The sequence below is a fragment of the Epinephelus fuscoguttatus genome, linkage group LG5 (assembly GCF_011397635.1).
Source record: "Epinephelus fuscoguttatus linkage group LG5, E.fuscoguttatus.final_Chr_v1".
Taxonomy (NCBI): domain Eukaryota; kingdom Metazoa; phylum Chordata; class Actinopteri; order Perciformes; family Serranidae; genus Epinephelus; species Epinephelus fuscoguttatus.
The window spans coordinates 25,530,321-25,554,981 of record NC_064756.1 but is presented as its reverse complement, the minus strand read 5'-3'; the positions used below and the strand labels follow the sequence as shown (position 1 = coordinate 25,554,981).

Sequence of the window (24,661 nt, the reverse complement as noted above, 5' to 3'; positions counted from 1 at the left end):
TTTACAGGCAGCTTTTTGTGCAGTGAAGTTGAAAACCACACCTGTGCTGAGAATACAGAGGGAGGTTCTGCGACTGTACAGGAATGAGGAGGAACAGGCCCCGTGCATATGAAAACACTCCTCAACAAAGCTGTGGACCACACAAAATAATTACAGTGAAAACCGAGCGTGTGTGCGTGCGTGCACACGGACTGCAACTCCTATCGCTAACTAGAACAAATAAACCCTGTATGGAGCCCAATATATGACAGATCCTCTTTGTTTGTGTGGGTTATATAATCTATTTAAACAACCTCGCTTTTCACTCTATTTGCTGTACAAAGAGAGACGAGGAAGAGAGGAGGTTGGGTTGGGTTGAACTATACCAACGCAGCCACAGGCAGAAATATCAAGGAAGCTCTACTGTACTGACGGTACTTCTAGGTCAGATGTGTGAGTAATCATTTACGCTGCACATGCAAAACATTTCAGCTACAACCAGCAGAGTTTAAACAAAGAGAGCTGCTTTGCCCAGAATAGACGCTCGGGTCAGAAGACGTTCAGTAAACAAAACAATTGTCTGGTACAGCCAGTCTGTGTTACAGAACGACTAATAAACTTCCATTTCCTCGGTCACATAAACAATAAGCAGTGAGGCTCAGGCTGTGGCTTGAGAATAGATGTAACTAAATATCCCTGTGACCTGTAATTGTCCAGAAAGAGACTAGGAAACAAGAGCCAAGGAGAGAGGGGTACTGGGACTCTATTACTCCAAGTTAAAAAGCATATTAGAGCATGTAGGAAACCAAAAGATCTGCAATGCAAGTGAAACAAACAGCACATTTCAGAGGGACAAAGGTGACAAAATAAAGCACTCACGGCAGCTCCGTCCCCAGGATCATGGGCACCTTTTCACCGGAGTGGTTGCTACGGAAGCGCAGGCGGAAAAGATGGTTGGCGCCAGCTTGCCGTGAGCTTAGCATGCTGGCGGTGCTCCTGACCGGTGACAGGTTGACATCCTCTGGCTGGCAGGAACCCACCCAGATCTGGTCTCTCAGAGCGTAGTCGATCACAGTGTAACTCTCCTCACTGGAAAAGAGACAGAAAGCTTTAATATCATTTCACTTACTGCACTTAATGCAGTGGCAGCCATCCAATTCATTCAAGTTTGGCGGAAGTTTTGTGGACGGAGGCCTCGATGTATGAGACACCACCCATCATTAAAGTGCTCTTGCATGAGATAATTAACAAACTGCATGAGGACTCAGATACACAATCAATCATTTATTTGTCACATGGATTAATACAAGGTGCAGCTCAAGCAAAATGCAATCGTGTCATCTCCTTCAACTTGTGCACTGTAAGTTAGTCCTTTCTTACTTCTCCTTACATTGTAGGCTACTGCTTTATTCAACTGTCTTATACTCAACACGTTTTCCATCAAATATAACATGCTAACGTTATTAGCACAAGCCTATGGCATTTTACATTGTATAAATTAGCCCAGCGACTAGCGGAGCCTTCCTCTCCTCTGTGAAATTAAAGTCGATAAAAGCTTTGTTTCCACTGAGGGAAATTGTTTCAGCTTTCAAAAATAGACAGGAGGTCTGCGTCGACGTGACGTGTAGCTACATTTCTAGGGAGGTGCACGTCAGGCTACGTCGATTCAACTCACAAGTATAGATCCTGCTTTATTGTCCATGTTTATGACAGTATATTGAGATGAAACAACAGCTCTACCACATGGAAATCCAACACATACAGCAACACTTACAAACACAGCTGGACCCTTATGTCAATGTAGTAATACTAGTAGTATGTGAGAATCTTGGGTTATATTTGATCAGCATTGCCTAGTTTTACAGTTTAATCAGAGTTTAGTCTGCGTTTGACAGACGGAGACAGAGAGAAGTGGGTCTCTCTCTCTCAATATGCCTCTATAATCTTTCTGTCCGTGAAGTCAGGCATACAAAATTGCACAAGTACAATCTGTAGTTCGTGTGAAAAGCCAGTGAAAATCAACTGGACAACGCAAAACCTTTCATCCAGCGGATCTGAGCTGGGACATCTGAGCACTGGTAAGATGGAGGGAAGATAACCACAGTTCAATTACACATTCTACCTACAATATTACAACACAAAATAGTCATTGTTAACTGTTTTTTGGCTCTGTTATTGCAGTCTTCTCTTTGACTTAGTCTTTGTATTTCACTGTGTATGTTGTGTTGTATTATTGTATGGAATCACTCCATGCTCAGTCATCTTACACTTCCTGATTTAAATCTAGAAGCCTAACCAGGGACAGGGGTTGCAAATTAGCCATGGCTAGAAACCTGTGTGCATTGCATCTATTTTGCATTTTACATATGAAGCAATGTCTTGTGCATGTGTCAATCTCAAATAAACTAGTAAATAAATCAAAGCTGGTTGAGAATCTAAGTATCCCTTTAGCTACATAATCATTGATAGTAGAATTTCCAGTGGTGCATTTTTTAATTTCCCCGAGCGTTGTTACTGTTTGTCTTAATAAGAAACAGCCAGTTATTTTACATAGACAAACACAAACACGTTTCACTGAAAAACTGATGTAAACCGAATTTGACAGTCAAATGAAGTCTCTCAAAACCCTTTTCCTCTGTATCCCACCAGCCAGTGCAGTTAGATAGAAATGCAAAGAAACAAAAAAGCACGCAAATACCACTGCATCTCCTGTGACTGAGTTTGCTTTGAGTTAAAGATCATGAAGGCCCAGTCTACTCAGATATCCAGACACTCTCTTGGCAGGTTGGTATTCAAATATAAAGGTGGATTCAGCTTTTCTAACCATGCAGACAAACATTAGTATCACTTCACAAACGGCTGTCCCTTATTTTGATTTTTTCAGATTACTTATTTGTGCTTTTCTGTCCCCAAATGGTTCCTGTAGCTAGTAGCCTGCTGAAAGCCCCATACCACGACTGCTGTAATGCGTCAGCCCCAAATGCTGTCTGCGTCCTGTTTCTACTACAACATGGACATGATGTACCAGTCACCATGTATATGCTACTGTTACTTTGTTTTTGCAGTATCATATTAAATCATAAAGTTTATTTACAGATTAAGGAGTGTAAATAATTAATGTTTGCCATGGTGACATTTTTTCTTGTTATCTAATTAATTTGGAACAAATAAAATAATCACAATTTAAAATACTCAAAATATCCAAAGCCAATAATCATGTTTCAATAATCAAAACTGGGTACAAATTTATATTTAAAATAACATTTGCTGATTAGTGTGTACAGTATACCATGCCTCCACTCCCTCTCACACATTAAAATTTAGCTCACTGTTTGCAGTAGAGATCTAGTTTCATGGTACCTCAGCTATTCAACCCCCTGAGAGGGTATAGACTGTAGTTAACCACATTCACCTGGATGAATAAATCAGCCGTCGCTGTCTCTGATTCTGTGCCAGTCAAAAGTCCAAACATCGAGCTGTCTACATGATCCCTACACTGAATCAGCTGCCTCCTGGTTTCTTTTCTATATGCCTACATTTCCCATGAGTACCTTTAACTGAGCATGACCCCATGTACGCAGAGTTAGTCAAACATCTGGTACTGATTGTGAAACACAGTACCTCTAATGCTGCTGCACTGAACCTGGAGAAAAAGTGTGTGTGTTTACATGTTGAAGAACAGGAGCTCAGGTCCAGCCCACATGTGTTTCATCAACCTGAGATTGAAACAGCAACCAAGCTAAAACAGCTACCAGACAGGAAGTAGCTTCTCGTAAGCCAGCATGTCCATTAGAGCACTGAACACACAAGCACAAGCAGGGACAGAGGTAGTCATTAAACAAACAAACAGTAGTGAACAGTGTATCTGTCCATGTCTCACTGTCTCGCTCTTTCACTTACACACACACACACACACACTGGACTCTGGGGTCATGACTGGTCAGAGAATCCAGTCATGCTCGGGAGGTTCTCAACAAGGTTCAACTGTTACCCATCAGCCCCTATTGTTCACCAATCAATCAAGTTAAAGCCTGGTGCCCACAACCAATTAGACTTCCTGGAAGAGGAGGAAGAGAGGAAAGGGAGAGACAGATCAGATAAAAGCAGAGGGAGAGGAAGAGAAGGGCAGCATGGAGTATCTGCGCTAAGGCTGCATCCAACTGTAACCACAAGCCGCTCTGTGCATCAGGCTAACCACACTGACCTGGGGCTCAAGGGAAGAGGGTGACATTTGGGAAAATACGCTTACTTGCTTCCTTGCCAACAGTTACATGAGAAGATTCTACAAATCTTATTTTGGTCGGGGTTGTTTTGTTTAGTTTTCTACCTCACACTTCTATTTTTAATCAGCTTTACTAACCTATAGCTTTATCACAGTATATTTCTTTCAAAACCTTATCTGGAGCATGTTGCACTATGAAACAGACTCCCCTCTTTTTTATCTTAAAAATTAAATAAATTCTGATTAATAATAAATGGGGTAATAAATGTATTTCAGTAGGATTTGAATGGGATAACATATCAAGTTTTTTTTAATGGATTATACGTACAGTTTAAACCAAATCAAGTTTATCTATACAGCACATTTAAAAAACAACCACAGTTGACCAAAGTGCTGTACAAAATAAATATAAACATTGACCCAAACCGTGAAAACATCCCCTAAATTTTTTTACTTTAAATGGGTCTTAATAGTTCAATTAAGGTGGAAATTCAAAATTGATTGGTAAGGGTTTTAAGTAAGTCTGTACTTTTTTTTAATCCCTAAAAACTGTGCATCTAATCCCTTATAAAATCCTTAAAGGAATATCCCCAAAAAAATGACCATTTGTGTACTATATATCACTCAGTCATGCCATGTTGTGTGAATTCATTAAGAAAACTTGTGCTCCTCACCCGCCTCCATGGAAAACGGCAAATATATTGATTTACTGATTGATTGGGGACCAGTCTGACAACAGTAAAACTTGTGCAGTATAATCTAAGTGTCATTTCTCCAGTCGTATGCGCAGTGCTTCCCAAAAGCTGAACTGAACAAGTTGTGTGAGAGTTTGTAATCAGATGTTCTGATATAGTTTGCTGATGTTAGACATGGTGCCTAATCAATCATTGCATCAATATGTTTGCTGTTTTCCGTGAAGGCGTGTGAGGCATGACTAACTGATATACAGATGTTCATTCTGTGGGTGACGTATCCCTTTGAAATCATCCATTTTCACCTCTAAACAGTTCAAACCTTCATGTAAACCTAAAAAAAATCCTAAAGGTTCCTAAGTAGAAACAGAATTATCCCAAATCTGTTCACAGGTATCATAAGAATCTCTTTGTTAGCAGGATTGTATGGTCGTCAGCATTTCGGCTCCTGACAGCCCTACAGGTGAAATGCCTGGAATGCCATTAACATGATGTTGGGGAATGGGGTGGGTGGGGAATCTGCGTGTTTGTGGGATGAGTTCTCTCATGTGTATGGTTGGGTGGGTATACAGTGTTGGAATATTGCTAAACAGAGAAATTAAGTTGGGAAATAGTTTAAATATCCTATGTCACAATGTGGGAGAGAGGCGTTAAAACGTTAAATAGTAAGAGCAAGAAACCATCTACTGTGTGGCTACTTCCACAGAAACAAACACACACTCTTACTGGAATGAAATTCAGTCTGCCGCTAGAGATAACGCAGGCATCTACCACATGTCAACACAGCTGTGCCAGCTACCACGTTACCAGTGTACAACCAGTTCTTCAACACTCAAGCAGATTTAACGCAGATCCTCCAAGAGATGTTGAGATAGGACTTGAAGTCAAGCATGAACGCAGACACAGACAGACACACACACACACACACACACACACACGGTAAGAGCATAATGTTCTGGTGCAAAGTACAGTAGGAGTGTTGAGACTATGGCACAGTCAAACAAACAGAGGGAGGGGAAAAAAACTAGAACAGAAAGTGTTGGGATTATAGGCTTGCACGCACTCTCACACACACAAAAAAAACCACAAGGTCATGACTACCAAAAAACAGAAAGGATAGAGAGAGAAAGAGAGGAGGGAGAGATGAAAACCTCAACAATACTGAATGTTTAGATGATGCCTGGTATCACACAGGAAAAAGGGGGGAAGTGAAGATGAGAGAGGAGCCAGCTGGTGTGGACTCAGTGTTATGTAAGTGTTCCTGTGAGCCAGAGAGCAGCAGATCAAAACTTTCCCCGCTGTGTGACAATAGGCCAGTCTGACAAGGGCTTGGTTTCATAGCCAGCTGTATTTTGGACACAGTTCGAAGTTGACAAAATAGGCTGAGAATCTAATGGATCTTGTATTTGATCAGATCGTTCATCTTCTCTCCCTTTATAATAGCAACTATCATGATAGTTTTCTCGAGTAATCAAGGTTTGTTTGGTCTATTAAAACTCAAAAAAGTAAAAACATTTCCACGGTCCAAGTTGAAATCCTCAAATGTCCTGTTTTTATCTGATCAACGCTCCAGAACCCAAACACATCTGATTTACAGCTCTATAAAAACAGAGCAAATCCCCACATTAGAGACACTGGAACGAGAGAATATTTGGCATTTGTGCTTAAAACCATTAATCCATTATAAAAATACTTTCCAATGAAAGGAGACTTAAAGGAGCAGTATGTAGGATTTAGTGGCATCTAGCAGTGAGGACTGAAGACTGCAACCAGCTGAAACTTCTCCTGTGTGCCAAGCGTGAATTCCCAGTTAGGATTCCTTCAATGGTCACTTTTATGGAGGTTCTTACCATGAGCCTAATTATCGGCTTAGCAATTACGGACCAGGGGATTAAAACTGTTAAAAACACTGAATAGAGCAGTGTTACCTTAAAAAAAAGTGTTTCGTCGATCCTGTTCGGCTTGTTGCAAATGGGCCGCAGAGGTTTCCTCCTCGCCAAAACAAATGGACCAGGCGCTTTAAACCAGTAAAACCACCAAAGAAAGCAGTTACACGTTAAAAATCTGCGTTTTTTTCCCCACACCGTTCAGCTCATCGCAGAGGACGACAAAACGCAAATGGCTCTATTTTGAGCCAGTGTTTGGTTTATCTGTTCTGGGCTACTGCAGACGCATGGCGGAGCAACATGGCGATCTCCACAGACAAGGACCCGCTCCCTATGCAGATAAACGGCTGATTCTAAAGTGACGAACACAACAATTCTTATTTTCAGGTGATTATACGCTAAAGAACAAATACTTATTTTAATCATATTCCATTTTCTACAGTTTCAAAACTGTTAAAAGCTGAGACAAAATAGATCTGATAACAGATCTGAAAGAATTTAGATTTGATAATCAGCCATGATACCAGGAATGGCTGATTATCAAATCAGCCATTCCTGGTATCATGGCTGATTTGATTTTCAGCATACTTGAAGTAATTCCTTTTTCAGTCCACTAAGTTAATTTTGCTGTAAAAAAAAAAATGGCTGAATTGAGATGAACAGACTGAAAACTTTATCTTGTAAGATAAAACAGATGTTGACAAAGTTGAGAAAAGGTTTATATATTGCAATATATTGTATTGCAATACTCAGCATACATACTCGCTACATACAAACATATTTAAAATCATAGTATTATTGTATCGTGAAATAAGTATCGTGATAATATCGTATCGTCAATCCTCTGGTTATTCTCAACCTTACAGGATACTAGATTCATTTTCAGCTATTGAACCCCATCTAAAGTCTAACTAACCTTCAGGATTCCAAATCAACTAATATATCTTTGTGCACTGCTCTCTTTCCTTTAAGTATTAAGTTATATAATCTTATAAAACTGTAAATGGCCTCAGGTCGTAGGAATGTTTTCTCTCTGCTATGTAAGTGCTGTGGCTTTAACCTTTCCCCCTTCCTTCATGGTATTCCTTAAAATGTAAGCTTATAAAAAGTGACACAAGAAGAAGCTGAGAGGATTCAAGTGCACTAAAGTACTGCATTTGGCAACAAAGGTGGGGTGGGAGCTTGTAAGCTACCCCCCGACACACACACAAACTCCAAGTTATAATGAGAAGCTATAATAAAAAGCTATTACACCATTATGTCTAGGTTTATGACCTGGCTGTGCCTGACTAGCCTCGTGTACCCCTGGTGTGTTTTTGTTTTGATTACTGCAGATGGAGTGCAGTAGAGTAGCGTGCCACAGCAGGGCTCCAACGCTCACCCGCAGCACAAACCAATATTATAACAGCGTCTCCCATTCAAACGCACACTCACGCACAAATACACACTGTGATTCCGGAGCACTCCCTTTCCCAAATCCCTCTTCCAAACACGGGCCTGACACCACACACTGCTGGAGTCTGCCGTCCTGGATCAGATTCCCAGAAAAATATCACATGGAATGTTTCTTTTCCTTTTCCTTTTTCTTTTTTTTTTTTTTTTTTTTTTTAACGATTCTTAGGAATTCGTAGTTTTTGCGAGTGGCGGGACAATCAGTTCCAGACTCGGAGGGAGATGGACGGGAAAGGACTTTTTTTTGGCAAAAATAGACGCACTTGTGCGCGCACACCCACGCTGCACGCATTCAAATGAAAACCACATCATTTCAAGGAAGTCCTTTTTATGGCTTGCTTCATAGTGTTGTCGAAAACTAGAGGAAATAGAGGAGGGTAAAGCAGACTCATTGACAAGGCTGACATTAAGCAGGCCTACTCGCTCCAGATGATTCATAGCACCAGGACATGTTGAAACCTCCACAACAATCAGAAAACCATGCTCAGATTCACGATGCCAAGTCGCAGCAGGTTCAGGTAACTGCACCTGTTCATCCTAATAAACACACCCATAAAGCAGAGGAAGGGTGGGCAGTGCATCAACATGTGCCAATCCCTCTTAACTTTTTAAAAATCTTCCTTCTCCCTGCTGATAATGACATCATGTTATGACTGTGAAGCTGTTGTTTATATTTTCTTTCTTGTAATTCAATTGTTTTGCTTTCATTTCAGCTCAGACCTCAAAAACTGTTCTTCTTCTCAACAGCCTCATTTCCCACAACAAGTTTAAACACGAGGATATAGAGACAATGTCACACACCCTGTGCTCAGGGTCTTGGCTATACGCGGTTCACACACTCACACAACGAAAAACGGCTTATGATTACACTTTCACCCTCGACATGTCAGAACAGGTGAGTTATGAACGAAACCTGCACACCGAGACCATGCTCACACCAGCCCAATGCAGAGCCACTCTCACCTCTTCTTCCTGGTGACGATGAAGACGTCATTGAAGAGGAAGAAGTAGACCTGTTGCCGCGACGTCCGCTTAAGGAAGATGCCGTTGTCCTCTACGAACGCTGTCAGCTCTCCTCTCTTCACCATCCACCTGGAGGATGAGACGAGCGGGAATGGCTGCAGGAAAAGGAGAAAGAGAATGTGATGAACAGGAAGTGGCGATAAATCTAACCAAACAATATTTTGATGTTGGTGCCATCAGGAATTCCTTAATCGCAATTTGTGTGTGCATGTGTGAACAGCTGGCTATGCAGACTGAGAATATGTTCGCGAGACATCTGTGAATACCAAATGTGCCAACAGCTATTTCCCACACTACTTAGACACACTGGCGTCTGCCAAGCCGTGTGTGCATTATGCGTGTAGATCTCACCAAGTGAGTGACGGTGGTGTGTCTCCATATGTGTGAGGTCTGTATATGACTGCATGAGCACATGTTTTATTACTTAATAAATACACATCTACCCAAGATGCAACTGTTTGGTGTATTACATAACATGTTCATACCTTGATCTTGAACTCCAGCTGAGAGTTGATGGTATACATCATCTCCGTTCTCTCCATTGTGCGAGCTCCTTCATTACACTTCCTCACCACCTGCTCACACACACAGTGGCTATTAGTCACAATGTATTCCTTCTGCTTTTCACTTTATATCCATTAATCATCATAAAATACCTGCTCATATTAATCAAGTACAACAACTACTGAAAATTAACTATTTTTCTTGCATTTTTAGGGGAAAATTCTTCACCAAAATACAGCATTAAATAGGAAGTGATTGCATCCCTGCCTAATCTTAGGCTGCGAATAAACAGTAAAAAAAAAAATCCAAGTGCTGTCGTTATCTGGAGCCCTTTCCTAAATCATTTCCCATCTACACTTAAACAAACTTTGTTAAAAGGTCGTAGCCCTTCTGAGGGGAAGCAAACTTTGCCTAGTGCCAACTGAGATTTCCTAGATGCTTATTTTGTAATACTTCATCGTTTGCCAAATGCTGTTGCTGAGTCACAGAGCAATGTTCTTCACTTTCTGGGGTACTGTCACTGTCAGTACTCTTGTTATCTTCTTTATCTATTTTTTTCTAAATTATGATTACTTTAACCATGCTTTCACAGCCATATTCTTTATCTGTATGTCCCATATCCTCTCCTAAACACTCTTCCTTGACCTCGATGGAAAACAGCATGAGATCAAGGACAGATGTGAAGGAGAATACATAGGGACTTAGGAAAATATAACAGAGTGCTAAGAGAATCTGACTGCAGTTACACTAGGTTACATAATTAGGCAGCAGTAACTGTCATTGATGTGGGTCACTTTAAATGTTGCTGCAGCAAGAAATTGTGGGACAGCGTTATCTCCTTTCCTTTCATAAAGGATGGTCCAGTGTACCTTTTGCTAATAGACTAAAAGGAAGCACTGAAGCTTGACTGCCACGTAAATACTTCGGAGTCATTTCACTCAGTTTGGAACCTTCCAAAGCAAAAAAACAAAAAAAGAGTATTCCACCACAGTCCTAATCTCCGCGTTTTGTGCGCCCTCAAATGAATTTTTTCAATGTAGACGCAAGGCAGGTGTGCTCAAATGCCAGAGCGTCACCACCGCGGCGTGCATGCCTTCCAAGCGTCTATTTTCATGACACGAAGGCTGCGCCCTTTTGGAATGCAGCAGTGCACACTGCATGTCATGTGACGAGGAACAATACCTTTCTCCTCTTCCATAGATATCCGTAAGTTGATCATTTTAGTGCAGGGCTACCAGGAGCTTTACATTTGTCCCACGGACAATAGTTCTGGCCTAGTACACACTTACAAAGCAACGCCTGGAAGAAGATCAGCTCTGCACTCAGGATTTCTGGTAAGTAGGCTATGATAAGGTGCTGATTATGGTTGCAACCTCAGATTCAACCTGCCTCCACGCCCTTAAAAGTTGGCACAGAGTAGGTACAAGAGAAGTGCCTAGCGCCCAACCTGGCGTTTTCCAGGCGGGTAAAGATGCAGCATGTGTACAGCCCCCTAAGGCAAGACGCTTGAGCCATAGTTTCACAATAGCAACATATCCTCCTGAGACCTGAATTATTGTTTGGTACACATTTTTAAATTCTCTTAGATATGTGGGATTAGTTGGACCTGATAAGTATAAATAAACAAACATTGTCAAAGACAATGAAGTCCCACTGTCCCTCAACAAGTTATTGATAAACTCCCAATGTCTTCAAACGAGTGCTTTCTAATTAACAGTGTCTTAGATTGTTACTGTTGCTAAAACTGATTAAATAAATTGTTGGCATATCAAACTAAAAATGTTATCAATCATAAATAAACAAATAAATGTATCAGGTTTTGGACCTTGTCCAGTTTTGTGTCGGGATCGGCTGCAGCCTGACTTTGCAGATATGGCTGCCATCTTGATTTTACATAGATTAGTGTATTGTGCTCCTGCTACCACTAAATGGCACAAAAAAGTGTCCACGAATCAGGACAACACGTCTGAGTTAAGTAGAACGAAGTATAACGTCAAGAAAACCCAAAATGTGATGTCCTCATATGCGGACACAGAGTCTCAGGAGGATGTATCAAAATAGTATGTTTAGATATGCAGGTCAAAATTCATGAAAATATAAAAACAGAAAATCCACAATGACTTGGTTTAATATTCATGGTTGACTCCACAAACCCACGCACCTTGCTGACTGCTTGCAAAGCCTTCTTACACTCCTCATATTGTTCCGAGTCTTTAGGTGTCTTCTGACAAATTGTCTGCAACACAGATAGTCAGGGCTCAAACCAGTGACACTAATTCATAATGTAAAAAACATTCATGCACAAAAACACACAATAACACACTGTAACCATGCACACCACACTCCACCAAAAGCCTGACAAAATATTCATGCATGAAGAAAGCTGTGGGAAGCAATGAATTAAAACCAAACTTTCTCAGGATCCAAAAGCCTCTGAGTGTACTAGCATAAACCCCAGAGTCCCGCGGGAAACAATGACGGAGAACGGGAGAGAGGGGGATGAAAGTAGGGCAAGGGGGAGGAAGAGAGGGAGGTACTGTAGGGACAGAATATCGTGCGCCAAAGGAAGCACAAAACTGAAGAAGGAAAAACATTAAAAGGAGAGGTTCATCAGTTAAGAGTTATCAGGGGATGATGTAAAGTCACACAAACATCTTCTGAGGGTTAGAACACATCCCACGTCAAATTAGCCTGGACAGTATGAGTAAACAAACTGTTGTGTAAGAGCCAAAGTCTTGTCATTCCAAAGCTCATGCTTCATGCATGCACTCACATCCATGAGCAGGGGCAGGCGAGTGATCCTCTGCATGGGCAGGATGAGGAAGGAGATCATGGGGAGGTTCCTGCAGTCTGGGTGGCTCTCTATCCTGTTCAGCACCTCCTTAAAGACTGGATTCTTTGACCTGAAAGAGAGAACGGAGGGAGACTGGGTGTTCAGAAAGAGGAGTGAGTGATTATACATGGAGAGAAAGAGGAAAAGAATGAGCGGGAGGACGAGCAAACTCTCTAGGTCAAAGTGTCAGAGCAGTCATGTTGGATATCATACAACAGAGATACGACATGAACATCTGTTTGTGTGTCTGCTCGGTCACTCACACCAGCCTCTGCAGGGTTCTCTGCTGATAGACCTCGTTGGAGCAGTACGTGATGTAAGGATCAAAGCTGGACTGTGCATGCTTGTTCATGATGTCGCTGATGTCACCGATTACGATGTTCTGTTGGTGTCTTTCCTCCAGTTCCTTAAAGAACCTAAGCACAAGATGAATCAGGGTTAGTATGTCAGGGCTTCATACCGTACATGGCAACAGCTTGAGTCAGACGCATCGAATCATGACTCATCCCACACTGGAAAAAAATATAGGATACAATGACAGATACAAAGTCAGTAAGGCAGGAAGCACTGCCAACACCTTTCTTCCAAACCCACTGTAAGATCACAACAGAGGAACTCCCCGCCTCTTAAAATAGACATAGCCTACCATTAACCATAACACAGAGGCTTTTCCTCTTCCTGAGCTCCACCAGATGGCCGGTTTAACGGCACGCCACATGGTCCACTTCAAGAGGATGAGTGTTTTTGGATGCACGATCCAAGGTGACAAACAGGAAGCTGTCGCACAGACAGGACGCTGACCTTGACCAGTTGGACTGAGTCTGAGCTCATCTGCACTTATCACTATCCCTACCTGCTCCACATACACACTGTGCTACGACTATCTGCAGGAAACAATGCTTCTTGTGACCATGTAACCTTGTGTCTCGGTTGACCCTGCACTCTTTGAACTATAGCCTTTCTAATGAGGTCATGAGCAACAGAAAACACACACATGCTGCCCTGTTTGCTGGCCCATGACCTCAAGGTGTATTCAGAGCTTTAACAGGTCAAGGCTGCTCAAGTTCAGGCCTCACGCCCTCCTGGGGCAAAAGTCACTGACCCCAATAACAGCATGGTGTCATGAGGGAAGAGGTCGAGGGAAGAGAGTTGAGTCAGGGGGAGGAAAAAAATGAAATGCCCAAAATTAGGCTGTGCGTACTGAGGAATGAAAGTTTATCAGCTTCCGTGTCAGTTTGCCTTGGTTGTACAGTATGCTGTTCCACTTATAAAGTATGTTATAGTAATTAATGAGGTATGTCATATCCCAAGGCTGCAAGGGAAATACAATCAGTAACACTTCTGCATTTAAAATACTCAACAGCCCTCCCACTCACTATCACACACACAGACACACACACACTACACTGGAGCCTGCAGGTGGATTTCTACTATTTTCTTAACTTAAAGCCTGACTATCTGTTCCAAGTAAAACATCTTGTTTAACCAGTGCTGCAGGCCAGTTTATATCTTAAGAGCTGCTGTCTCACCGTCTCCGTGCCCTCCACTCTCTTCCCTGGGGCTATGCAGGTCTAAGTAGGCAGGGAGGGTAAAGTATTGCATTACTGTGTGGGGTCTGTGTGCAGGAATGAGAGAGGGGAGTGAAATGGGCTGCAGCAGGTCTAAGCACAGGAAGGAATTGTTGAGGAATTTATAGATAGCACCGTTCAAGCAGAGCAGGAATGAGGCGTAAGTAAATGTACAAACAATGTCCATGTCAACCCACATGTGGACAACGAGGAGTATTATTTGTAAAAGTGTTTTTTTCCGTTTATGATAATAAGGATAAGTCAAATGTACATGTTTGGTAGACTGTATGCAACAAAGAAATCTTTCTCCAAGGAGGGGGCTGCAATCCTGACATGGGATCCTTCAGCAAATGTCATGAACAGTTGCACACAGGAGGCAGTGAATGCTCTGGGTAAACTCACAACCTCAGCTTAACTTCAATTCATGCTCAGATTAGTTAATTCGTATTATCAAGAATAACCCTGAAAACTTAGTAACAGCTTCTTGGCAGAGTGGGTTCAGTAAACGTGTGGCTATGGGAGGGAGAGTGTAAAAAGACTTTAAACCTCGGACTAATTGTGGAGTCATAAGTCCCTATAGCAGGCTTGTAAACTGACATCACTGCACCAATAAACTGACTGCTGCCATGGTGAATGTGACTTCATACCAGCACATGATGAATTAAGGATAGGGCTGGGCGATATGGCCGATAAAGGATAATGCAATATTTATAGACTATATTGTGATACATGATGTAGTATCTGTTGATATTTTAAAATCTCCACTAAACTACTGTAGACAACTAAAATACTAAACTACTAAATAAACTACTGTTACAATAAAGTTAAATAAAGTGCTGTTATAATCATTCATTCATTCATGTTCTAACCGCTTCATCCTCTTGAGGGTCGCGGGGGGGCTGGAGCCTATCCCAGCTGACATCAGGCGAGAGGCAGGGTACACCCTGGACAGGTCGCCAGACTATCGCAGGGCTGACACATAGAGACAAACAACCATTCACACCTACGGACAATTTAGAGTCACCAATTAACCTAGTCCCCAATCTGCATGTCTTTGGACTGTGGGAGGAAGCCGGAGTGCCCGGAGAGAACCCACGCTGACACGGGGAGAACATGCAAACTCCGCACAGAAGGGCTCCCACACCCGGGATCAAACCGGCAACCCTCTTGCTGTGAGGCGAGAGTGCTAACCACCACACCACCGTGCCGCCCAAAATGCTGTTATAGTTAAGTTGAATAAAGTGCTGTTATAATAAATTTAAATAAAGTATAGTTATAGTAAAGTTGAATTAAGTACTGTTATGGTAAAGTTAACTAAAAGTCTTACGATTAAATAAAATAAAGTATTATTATACTACAGTTAAATAAAGCAACATTATAATAAATTTGAACAAAGTACTGTTATAATAAAAGTTAAATAAAGTAATGTTACAATAAAGTTCAGGCTTTCGTCTCGAGCTGTAAGTGTTGATGTTTCTGCTGTAAATATGAAGCATCCTGTCAGCGGTAAGATGGTAGCAGTTAGCAAATGTTAAACTGTTAAAGCCATGCCGTCAAACTTTGGGATTCATTCACTGTGAGCAGTTGCACTGGTGCTCCATGGTTGCAAAATCCAACAAAAGGGTCGCAGTCTGGAGTCCTGAAGATACAAAAGCACACACGTCTCCTGCTCACAGACTATCTACTAGTGAAGTGGATGGGTGGGGGAGTGTGTTTGAGGTATCAAGATTGTGCGTCTTTTTTTTCTTTTCTTTTTGTGTCTGCGAAAGAACGAAAGAACCAAAGCACCAAAGCAAGTCTAAAAACAAAGACATGACAATTCATACTCTACTAGTGTTTGCGATATAGTCATCTTATACATCCCATGAGGAACAAGCCACGATACATCGCTATATAGTTCACCTCTAATAGAAGCCATTATCATACTGAACTAATCTCATAAAGAACAACATGAGAAATGATACCACAGTTAAAATCACCAACACATATGAACCTAACAAAGAACACATGGGCTTAGAAATTCTTCTGTCAATCATTTGTAGAAATAACGGAGGCCTGTACAACCAGTAATTGCTGAGGCAGCACAGTCAGTCTAAACTTTCATGGCCTCTCATGCATGAGTGTTTCCATCAGTTTATGGGATCCTAGGAAGAAGTTCATGGTTACCTGGCCATGAATGTCATTAAACATTCCTCATGCATGCACTATAAATCATGATGGACGTGTAAACTCAGAGGGCTCATAGCAGCAAATTTTGGCTTATTGTATCCAGTCTGCTTTTCAGCTCTCTCAAACAGCAAGGAATGCTCATGTTGATAATGCCACTATAATTAAAGCTTAATTCTTCTTTTGTTCTGTCACTCAAATTGCCCCTCAGCATTTGACCACACATACATACAGAAAACAGCTCAGTGCCACCTACCCACAATCCGTTACACAATGAAAACAACTCTGAAGCTGGAGCGTCAGGCTGGGATAGTGTTTACAGACACGCCCTGCATAGAATGAGTGCGGTCTACCAACTTTAAAGTGCTGTTAAATAAGAAAATTATCTAGCTCATTAGCCAAAACCAGAATCCACAAATTCTGATTGACTTCTACGGAACATATAAGGGCAGCCTAAAAATACCAACCAATACCAGCACTTTTTGTAAGTCCTTGACACCAAGACAGTTCTATAAATATACACCAAACAAGAAAACACACAGCTATATACGTCTGATAATAACTCTTAAAACACAACTGTGCACTTACTTCTTGCTAGCCTCACAGACGTCGGTGATGTTGGAGAAGAGGTGGTGGTGTTCAGTCTTGGTCATGGCCTCACTGAGCTCTGCAGAGTTCTTGAACATTCGGATAAGGATCTCTAGACTGTGGAGGTAAGAGTGCTCCGACGAGATCACCTCAAAAATGGCCTGTTGAGGGGCAGAAGAAGGAGGACAGAGTGAGAGACTGAAAAGAGGGGGATTACTCATGTTTGTTTTGGGTTTTCTTTTTTGCTTCACAACAGTCAGATGATATATTTCCTGACTCACTCGCTTCTCTATGAGATGGGCTCTGTCATGAACGTGCTCTACATTCACGTTTGCAATGCTATTAAACAATACCACGCACATCTAAGCACTTCTGTCAATTACTTTGATGTTTCTGCTCATCAGGTTGTCTTAACTTAATATTTATTGGAACGTGTCCTTCTCTGCCCCTTTACAAAGCATCTACTTTAAAGATATCATAGTCCATGATCCATGCGTCCGGCTGTGCTCCTTTAATGGCTTTTTTATTGGTCTAGTAGAGTTTACAGAGACCAAATGGACAGCAATACTCCAGTCAGTGCTTGGAAACCCCTAGTAACTCTTGGGTTAGCGTGCCCGCAGCCTAAAATTGGATTATTTTCACTCTGAACCAAACAAACAAAAGTATGATTCCTACCTCTTGTCTTTTGCGTTCTTCCTGACTCATCCTCTCAGACAGACCGCTTTTCTTTACCTGAATAGAAAACAAAATCAGGAAAAAAAAAAATAAGAGGGATGATTTTAAATCTATGAAAAGATTTCAAACACAAAGTCACACTTGTTTGATGACTCTGGGGTTTTTTCAGGTCAGGAGCCCTCTGAATTTGTAGCACGGGTGTGTGCTTATGTGCCACTGTTGTCCTCACACACAAAGAAAGGAGCACTTTGCATACCACACTGAATTGAGGGCCAATTAACTTACTGTAGGAAATGGGAAAGAAGAAAGATCTTCACTAAGTAAAGAGGCGCAGGGTTAGTGTAGAAAAAGCGAATTTGTTGTAACCAAAAAACTCTAAAGGTAAAATATCATTTTTCAGGAAGCAAAGGCCCTACATAAGCAAAAGCAAAGTATGTGCGTGTTGGTATGTGGCTGGCAAGATGTGGTCCAGAGATATTTGAATACGACTGAAAGAGCAAGCAGTCTTTTGGAATGAACTGGGTGTGGAGTGCAATTGAATTCATCAGCTTGTGGCTCTGACAAACTTAAGATACGGTTGAATAAAAGCACGCCTCCGTCTCCTGTTCCACCAAATATATCCAATATAACCTCGGGCACATTCACAGTATGTTTTACCAGATCACACATGCAGGCACAAATCCACAGAGACCGTCTTTCCTTACTTCCTCTAGCATCTCATCCTGTTTCGGTGTAAAGACACAAGGAAGTGATACTGCTCCTGGAGGAGCCTTCCTTCTCTCTAGTATCTGCCCTGCAGCCTTAAGCAAACACTGAGAACAAACAACCTGCAGCATACCAAACATCTCTTGTTGTTCTTTCTGTGTACTCCTTTCACACATACATCAGTTTTATTATTCCTCTTGCTCTTGTTTTCCCTTCTGCCAAACCCTCCACACCATATCAGTAAAACCAGCTGTCATTTTAGAGTTGTAAGGGTTTGGTGCCTGTCATGATGCCAACTGGACTTTGTCCAGTTTCAACCTGGTATGAACACGCGTCCTAGGTGACAGGATCAAAAGTGCACAGCTCTGGGTACAGATGTGAATGCACACAACACGTCCTCAATGTGTCTTGAGATGTGATCGCTCAGATCAAATTTGGAGGTGGTCTGGGTCGCATTTGGCCACATTCTTTCAGCAATGTGTACACTAATATGTCCTGGCCCACACTGAAAGACTGCCTACTGATGTAGCTAATGTCCTCAGGGTAGGTGGAAGTTCTTACTCACTCGCACACCAACAGCTTCGTTTTAAAGTGCAAAACAACAAGACCACAACAATCAAAAAAGCAAATGCCACAACATGCAAAATAGATTCTTGTGGATGGAGTACACACAAAACATGCTGTGTGATTTCTATTCTGGCCGAAGAGTAAGTGCAGCAGAAACTGGAAGATTCATGTTGCAACCAGGCAATTTATGAAGACATTTCAGAATCAACACTACACCTGCTGACACCCAGGCTGATAAAGGTGATAGTGAGAGTTATAATGTGCCTAGTTTGAGAGTTGAACTTGACTTGTATTACGAACAAATGGAAATGATGTATTTGTAACTGAAACACAACCAGGTAGGTCTCATTAACCGAAAGCTAATTACTCACAGCTTTTTTTAAGCTTGAATCAATATTTCCTTTCTTGAAGCAGACAAAACAAACAAGTTTCAGGCAGCTTTAGTGCCAGAGACGACGTAGCTCTAGGGAAGCTCCACCCTTCGAAACTACAGGTGGCTATTCCTGGAAATGAAAAAATTCTGGGATGTGACATATTATCAAACCCTGCATAGCAAGAGATACCGGGGAGGACAGAGAGGAACTTTTTGGGAAGGCAAGACTTAAACAATGACGGCATTTTTATCTGTTTCTTGGCTTCAGGAAATAAACTTATTTCCTGACATACCAGGACAATGAAAGTGTCATGTATTTCCTACAAAATGCGAAGGTTGAGGAAGAATCCAGAAGTGTTACATGACGCATCTGGCCAGACACATTCACAGATCTACAGCTGTAAAGCAGCTGTGATGGAAAAAGAAAGTCCTGGTCAGCACGGTAATGTCGGATTCAGCTCAATTCACCTCTGTGTCTTCCTGGCTAACACAAGAATAAAAAAGACCCAAGACATTTTTGCAATGTTCTCTACTTTGAATCCAATTTCCCATTTATTCGAGTCTGAGTGCATACCATTCTCAGCTCAGCAATTTCAGAACTAATCCTAATTGCCTCCATCTATGCCCTCGCCTGTTTTTGCTCCGGCACTTTCCCTCCTCAACAAGTAAACAAACAGATGGGAGTGCCTAAGTAGAAAACTAAATTAGCCCATTCCCCTCCTCTCTATTCCTCTATCCATCCATTCCAATCCCTAACTATATTATGTAATGAAGAGCCACCGCACTTCTCTGTAGAGGCAACATTTTAAGCATATTTGCAGTCTGACGAGTATGTAGAGTTTGCCAACACACTGGCATTAGGCCCAGCAGTGCTTGCAAGACTTCCTGTGGGTCTGGCTGACTGTCTGCCTCCCGGCCCACCCGAGTCTTAGAAGAAATGCTCCTGCACTCCCTTATAAACAGAGTCAGGGGCAGAGGAAGGCAGAAACAGTGGGAGGATGGGTATGGACTGTGGCCAAACTGGATATGACAGCATTCTTCAGAGCACTAGAATTCCAAGACTGCACAGCCACGCCACTGTGTGCATACTGTATGTCTGTCTGTATACTGGATGTAGCTAGAGTTTGTGTGTGTGTGTGTGTGTGTGTGTATGTCTAACCACACTGAGTTGGCTCCAGGAGGTACGTATAGGTCTGTACTGCACCACAATGCCGTTATCGGGTTTGGGTTCTCTGGAATCGGCATCCTCATCCGAATCATTATGTAAGGCCTTTTCCTGGTAGTTCTGGTACAGTTCTTCCTCTGAAATTCACAGGAAGATCCATCATGTTGAAGTTTTTAAAAAGGAAGATATTGTTTTCTTGAGAAAAAGACAGAAATGCCAAAAGAAGAGACACTAAAGGATTACAGTGAAGGAAAATGTGAGGTGGAAACAAAACAGATGGGAGTTTCTCACCCTCACTGTCAAATGTCCGCTGAGTGGTCAAAACTTTCTTCTTATCTGGACTCTGGGAAAAAATGTATCACAACTGTAATGACCTGGACAAACAGGGACTGAGAAAGCGTGCACCGACAGACTTTAAATGGAATAGGCTTGTATACCTCAGTCACCTGTCCATGACCTGCCTGTGCCCTTTCTTGTGACCTCCTCATTGACCCCCGTCTAATTACAGAGCCATTGTGTGTGTCAGTTTGTATGTGTGGGCATGGTGTCACATTACGTCATGTCTCCCAACAACCACATTAATTGTTTCCTTGTAAGGCCTTGTCTGCCCTACTGCTGCTGCTGCTGCTAAGTTTGTTCCACAATACTCAGTCTGTGTTGTCACTTTACAGTTTGGACTTTGCCCTCCAAATACTGAATATTCCATATTGAAGCAATCTTTGTGCACGATCAAAAATAAACCCATCAAGTAGATTATGATTAACTAAGTGAAGAAATGTCAATCTGTTACAGCAAAGGGAAATATTAAATGGAAAAGTTTTCAGGGTATTTACAGGGCTGTACATCTGCAGTGATAGGTAGTGCAGGTGAATGCTGAAATTCTTTCTTTAAAACTGTATAGAGCCAGTTGGGTATGTTAGCAGCATATTCTGTATGAGGTACAGAAAGTCAACCCAAATATGGAAAAAAATAGCAAACTTCAGACCTTGACACATTAGTTAAAATTCTTGACGTTCTTCACTTAAAGGTAACCTCCAAATTGCTCCTGCTCCTAAAAGTTTTATTTATTTATTATCATACTTTGGTAGATTTCAACCCTTTTTTTTCTTCAAGAGCACCAGTGTTTGTTTCTTGAGGGCACCCACCTTGTTTTTTCCAATGCCAGTAGGATTTTCTGTCCCAGGGCTGGCAGGCTTTGCAATCTTTGGGCTGACAGGTTTGGGTGTCCCAGGGCTAGAAAGTTTGGGTGTCCCAGGACTAGAAAGTTTGGGTGTCCCAGGGGTTGTGAGTTTGGGGGTTCCAGGGCTCGCAGGCTTGGCTGTTCCGGGGCTGGTGAGGCTAACAGTGCCAGGACTTGCAGGGCTCACTGGTGAATCTGTATTATCCTCATTCAGACATTTGATGACAGGCTGCGACAACCGATGGGCCTTAGGATCTACCGACGGGACCTCTAAGTCTACTCCACTCACAACAGCCCTCCTGTAGGACGTACTCCTCAGGCCCCTTCTTAGTGTCCCCGGGCTCTCACTTTCCCCGTCTGTTGCTTCGCTTTGGACCCCTCCTGTAGAAAAGTAGGTTCCCGTTTCTACCATGCTAAGGGCTTTCACTGCTCGCTTGGAATGATCCAACCCCAGCAGCCCTGCCAGACCGTGGCCTTGTGGCTCAGAGGCGGGCGCCTTGATCTGCCGAGTATCCGATGCCAAACCCTTGGGAATGAGCTGCTGGGTGCCCATCTTCAGGGCAGCAGGGCTGTGGGTGCTGAGGACGATGGAAGGAGAGGGAGACATAGATGGGGAAAGGGAGGGAGAGGGTGAGGTGGAGGAGAGGGAAGAAGAGGAAGAAGCATGTCTGGTGTCCTGAGAGGAGGCAGGCGAGAATGAGGACGGTCTATGGAGTATTTGTCCTCTGTCTGCTGGCGATGGGGAGCGTGGGGTCGGGGGGTCTGAGGAGGTAAGGGATGAGAGGGAGGGGATGCTGGAGGTTGAGCTGTGGGAGGGGGTAGGGGTACGCCGGGCTGGAGGCGAAGGACTGGATGCAGACGAAACGGAGGACAGTTCATGGTGGTTGTATTTCTGGTTGTTGTTGGGAGAGCGTGGACACATGACAGGAGAGGAATTAAGAAGAACACCGTCAGGTGAACTCTCCCCATATGCAATCTGGTCCTTCTGTGAGATCAAACTGGACGAGCTGGACGTGTGTTTCTGGGGGTCTTGGAGATGCTTTTCCTGCCACACTGTCACTCTATTGCTGGTTTTCCTGTCTCCATTACACACTCTATTGTCCAGTGAAGCCGATCTGTCCTCAGACCTAAATTTGGACAGTGAGAAGAGTCCGTTGGAGAGGTGCCCAATGCTGATGCTTCGAACAACTCTGGTTTTCTTGGCAGGTTTGTGCAGAACATGCTTCAACACCACAGTGCTCTTGCCCCAACTGGGGGGTGCGACCACCAGCCTCTCGGCAGGTTGGCTCAAGGTGAAAGAACACTTGTTGTCCTCCACAGGGAAGTCCGTTGTCATGACCCCATTTGAGTGGTAACTGAGGGGTCGTGGTTTGGTTTTACTTGAGTCCTGGGTCTTTTCCGTGCGACGTTTCCACAATGGGGTGATGTTTTTATTGGACAGGTCCACATCGTTGCCGATATCCATGGTGCTAGATTGTCCGTGTCCTCTTCTCTATATGTCCAAACCTACAGGTCAAAGTGCAAACACTGACCTCTCCCTGAAGGGCAAACAAAAATAGGAGCTCAGTGCAGTGCCCAAATTCCCAAAGTTTACTCATTAACAAGGGTTCAGTGCAGACACTGGCAGCTAAACTTAAACACATGCGTAAAAAAGTTGAATTGCGCATAACAGAGGCCAAACCAGTGAAGACAGCTGATAATCCTTTTGTCTATGTTCACTGTGGTGAAATGCCCCTAATACAAGCACAAAGCTGACAGGATGTTGTTAGCTGTGAGCAATCACTGTAGTATCCCAAAAGGGACACAACAGTCCGCGGTAACTCTGAGTTTACAGACCATATGTTGTTTATAATCCCCCGTTTCACTTAAAATCCAAACTTTTCTGCGCTTCTGTTTGTGTGTATGTCACCTACAAACATCACTAAATAAACAGGCATGCTCCAGTTATTTGCAGCACAACACAGATAAACAGAATCTCTCTGACCTGTCGAAGAAAATAGTTTTTCCAGTAGATCTAAAGAGCTTTATAAATGTTGGGCTCGACTTACCTCTAATCAGTCGATCTGCTGCAGAATGCGGTCATTGTACCTGCGCTGTCGTAAAACAAACCTTTTCTGGTCGGAACACAAAGGTTAGTGGGTTTAATCCAACATTGTATCGAAACAGAAGAAAGTTTGTGAAACTAAAGTTGTGGCCGCGGAGTTACTGTGAAGCGTTTGATCAACCTGAAACTCGTGTGAGCGGCAGAGAGCGCGTCTGAAGCGCTGCTGACTGAGCTGCAGAGTTTCTATGGAGAGGAGGAGGAGGAGGAAGAGGGAGGTGAACAGAAGTGAGAGGGAAAGGGCAGGAACTCACCTCCAGCACTGGGCGACTGAAGGGCCGTGGTTATGGTTTTAGCTGATGTGACCCAGTTTATTCAACACATTTACTGTTAAATAAAGTTGCGCAATGAGGAAAAGTATAATTGTGTTGGTGTCTCTTTAATATCAGCTATGATATTATGTTGTTCCTCCCCCATGAAGTGTGTACACCTGTCCAGGTAGGTTTAAAAAAGTCGGTTTTAAAACATTCTTACAAGTTTCGTGCACACCTGCTGAAATGAAGCCTTAATGTTGACTGATACTGAGTTGACCTGTTGCTGTTGTGCGCCACCGTGTGTTTTGTGAAGTAATTGCAACAGCCTTGCAGCAATAAATAGTGATTCAAGAATATATGAATAAATCATAGGCATTTAACTGATTTCACACACACATTTGCACACACACACACACACACACACACACACACACACACACACACACAAATAAAATAAAATAAAATATAAATACAATAATCACTTAATATTCACAATCACATAATTATATCAACTAAAATAATACCGTCACCCTGCCCATAACTTAAGCTCCTCTAATGTTATTATAGTTAACTAAAACTAGACTGAAAATTAAAACTAGATGTGGGGGAAAATAAATAAATAAATTAGTTAACTGAAATAAAAATTAAAACTAGACATTAGAGAAAACAAAACTAACTGAAAAAATATTGTGTATTTACTACAACAACAACTACTACTACTACTACTA

General features: G+C 42.4%; 1 protein-coding gene across 1 annotated transcript in view; it reads right to left on the bottom strand.

Moving 5' to 3' along the window:
- Positions 1-23,974, bottom strand: part of LOC125889457 (rho guanine nucleotide exchange factor 26-like) — a 37,827-nt gene extending 13,853 nt beyond the window's left edge. Inside the window, exons 1-12 of the mRNA XM_049577485.1 lie at positions 23,627-23,974; positions 21,544-23,116; positions 20,690-20,741; positions 20,393-20,535; positions 17,589-17,645; positions 16,914-17,074; positions 12,855-13,007; positions 12,532-12,661; positions 11,920-11,994; positions 9,740-9,829; positions 9,195-9,349; positions 859-1,068 (exon numbers count right to left, since the gene is read on the bottom strand). Of these exons, the coding sequence (XP_049433442.1) occupies positions 859-1,068; positions 9,195-9,349; positions 9,740-9,829; positions 11,920-11,994; positions 12,532-12,661; positions 12,855-13,007; positions 16,914-17,074; positions 17,589-17,645; positions 20,393-20,535; positions 20,690-20,741; positions 21,544-23,043 (2,726 nt within the window). The 5' untranslated portion in view covers positions 23,044-23,116; positions 23,627-23,974. The remainder of the gene's footprint in view (positions 1-858; positions 1,069-9,194; positions 9,350-9,739; positions 9,830-11,919; positions 11,995-12,531; positions 12,662-12,854; positions 13,008-16,913; positions 17,075-17,588; positions 17,646-20,392; positions 20,536-20,689; positions 20,742-21,543; positions 23,117-23,626) is intronic.
- Between the last annotated feature and the right edge of the window lie 687 nt (positions 23,975-24,661).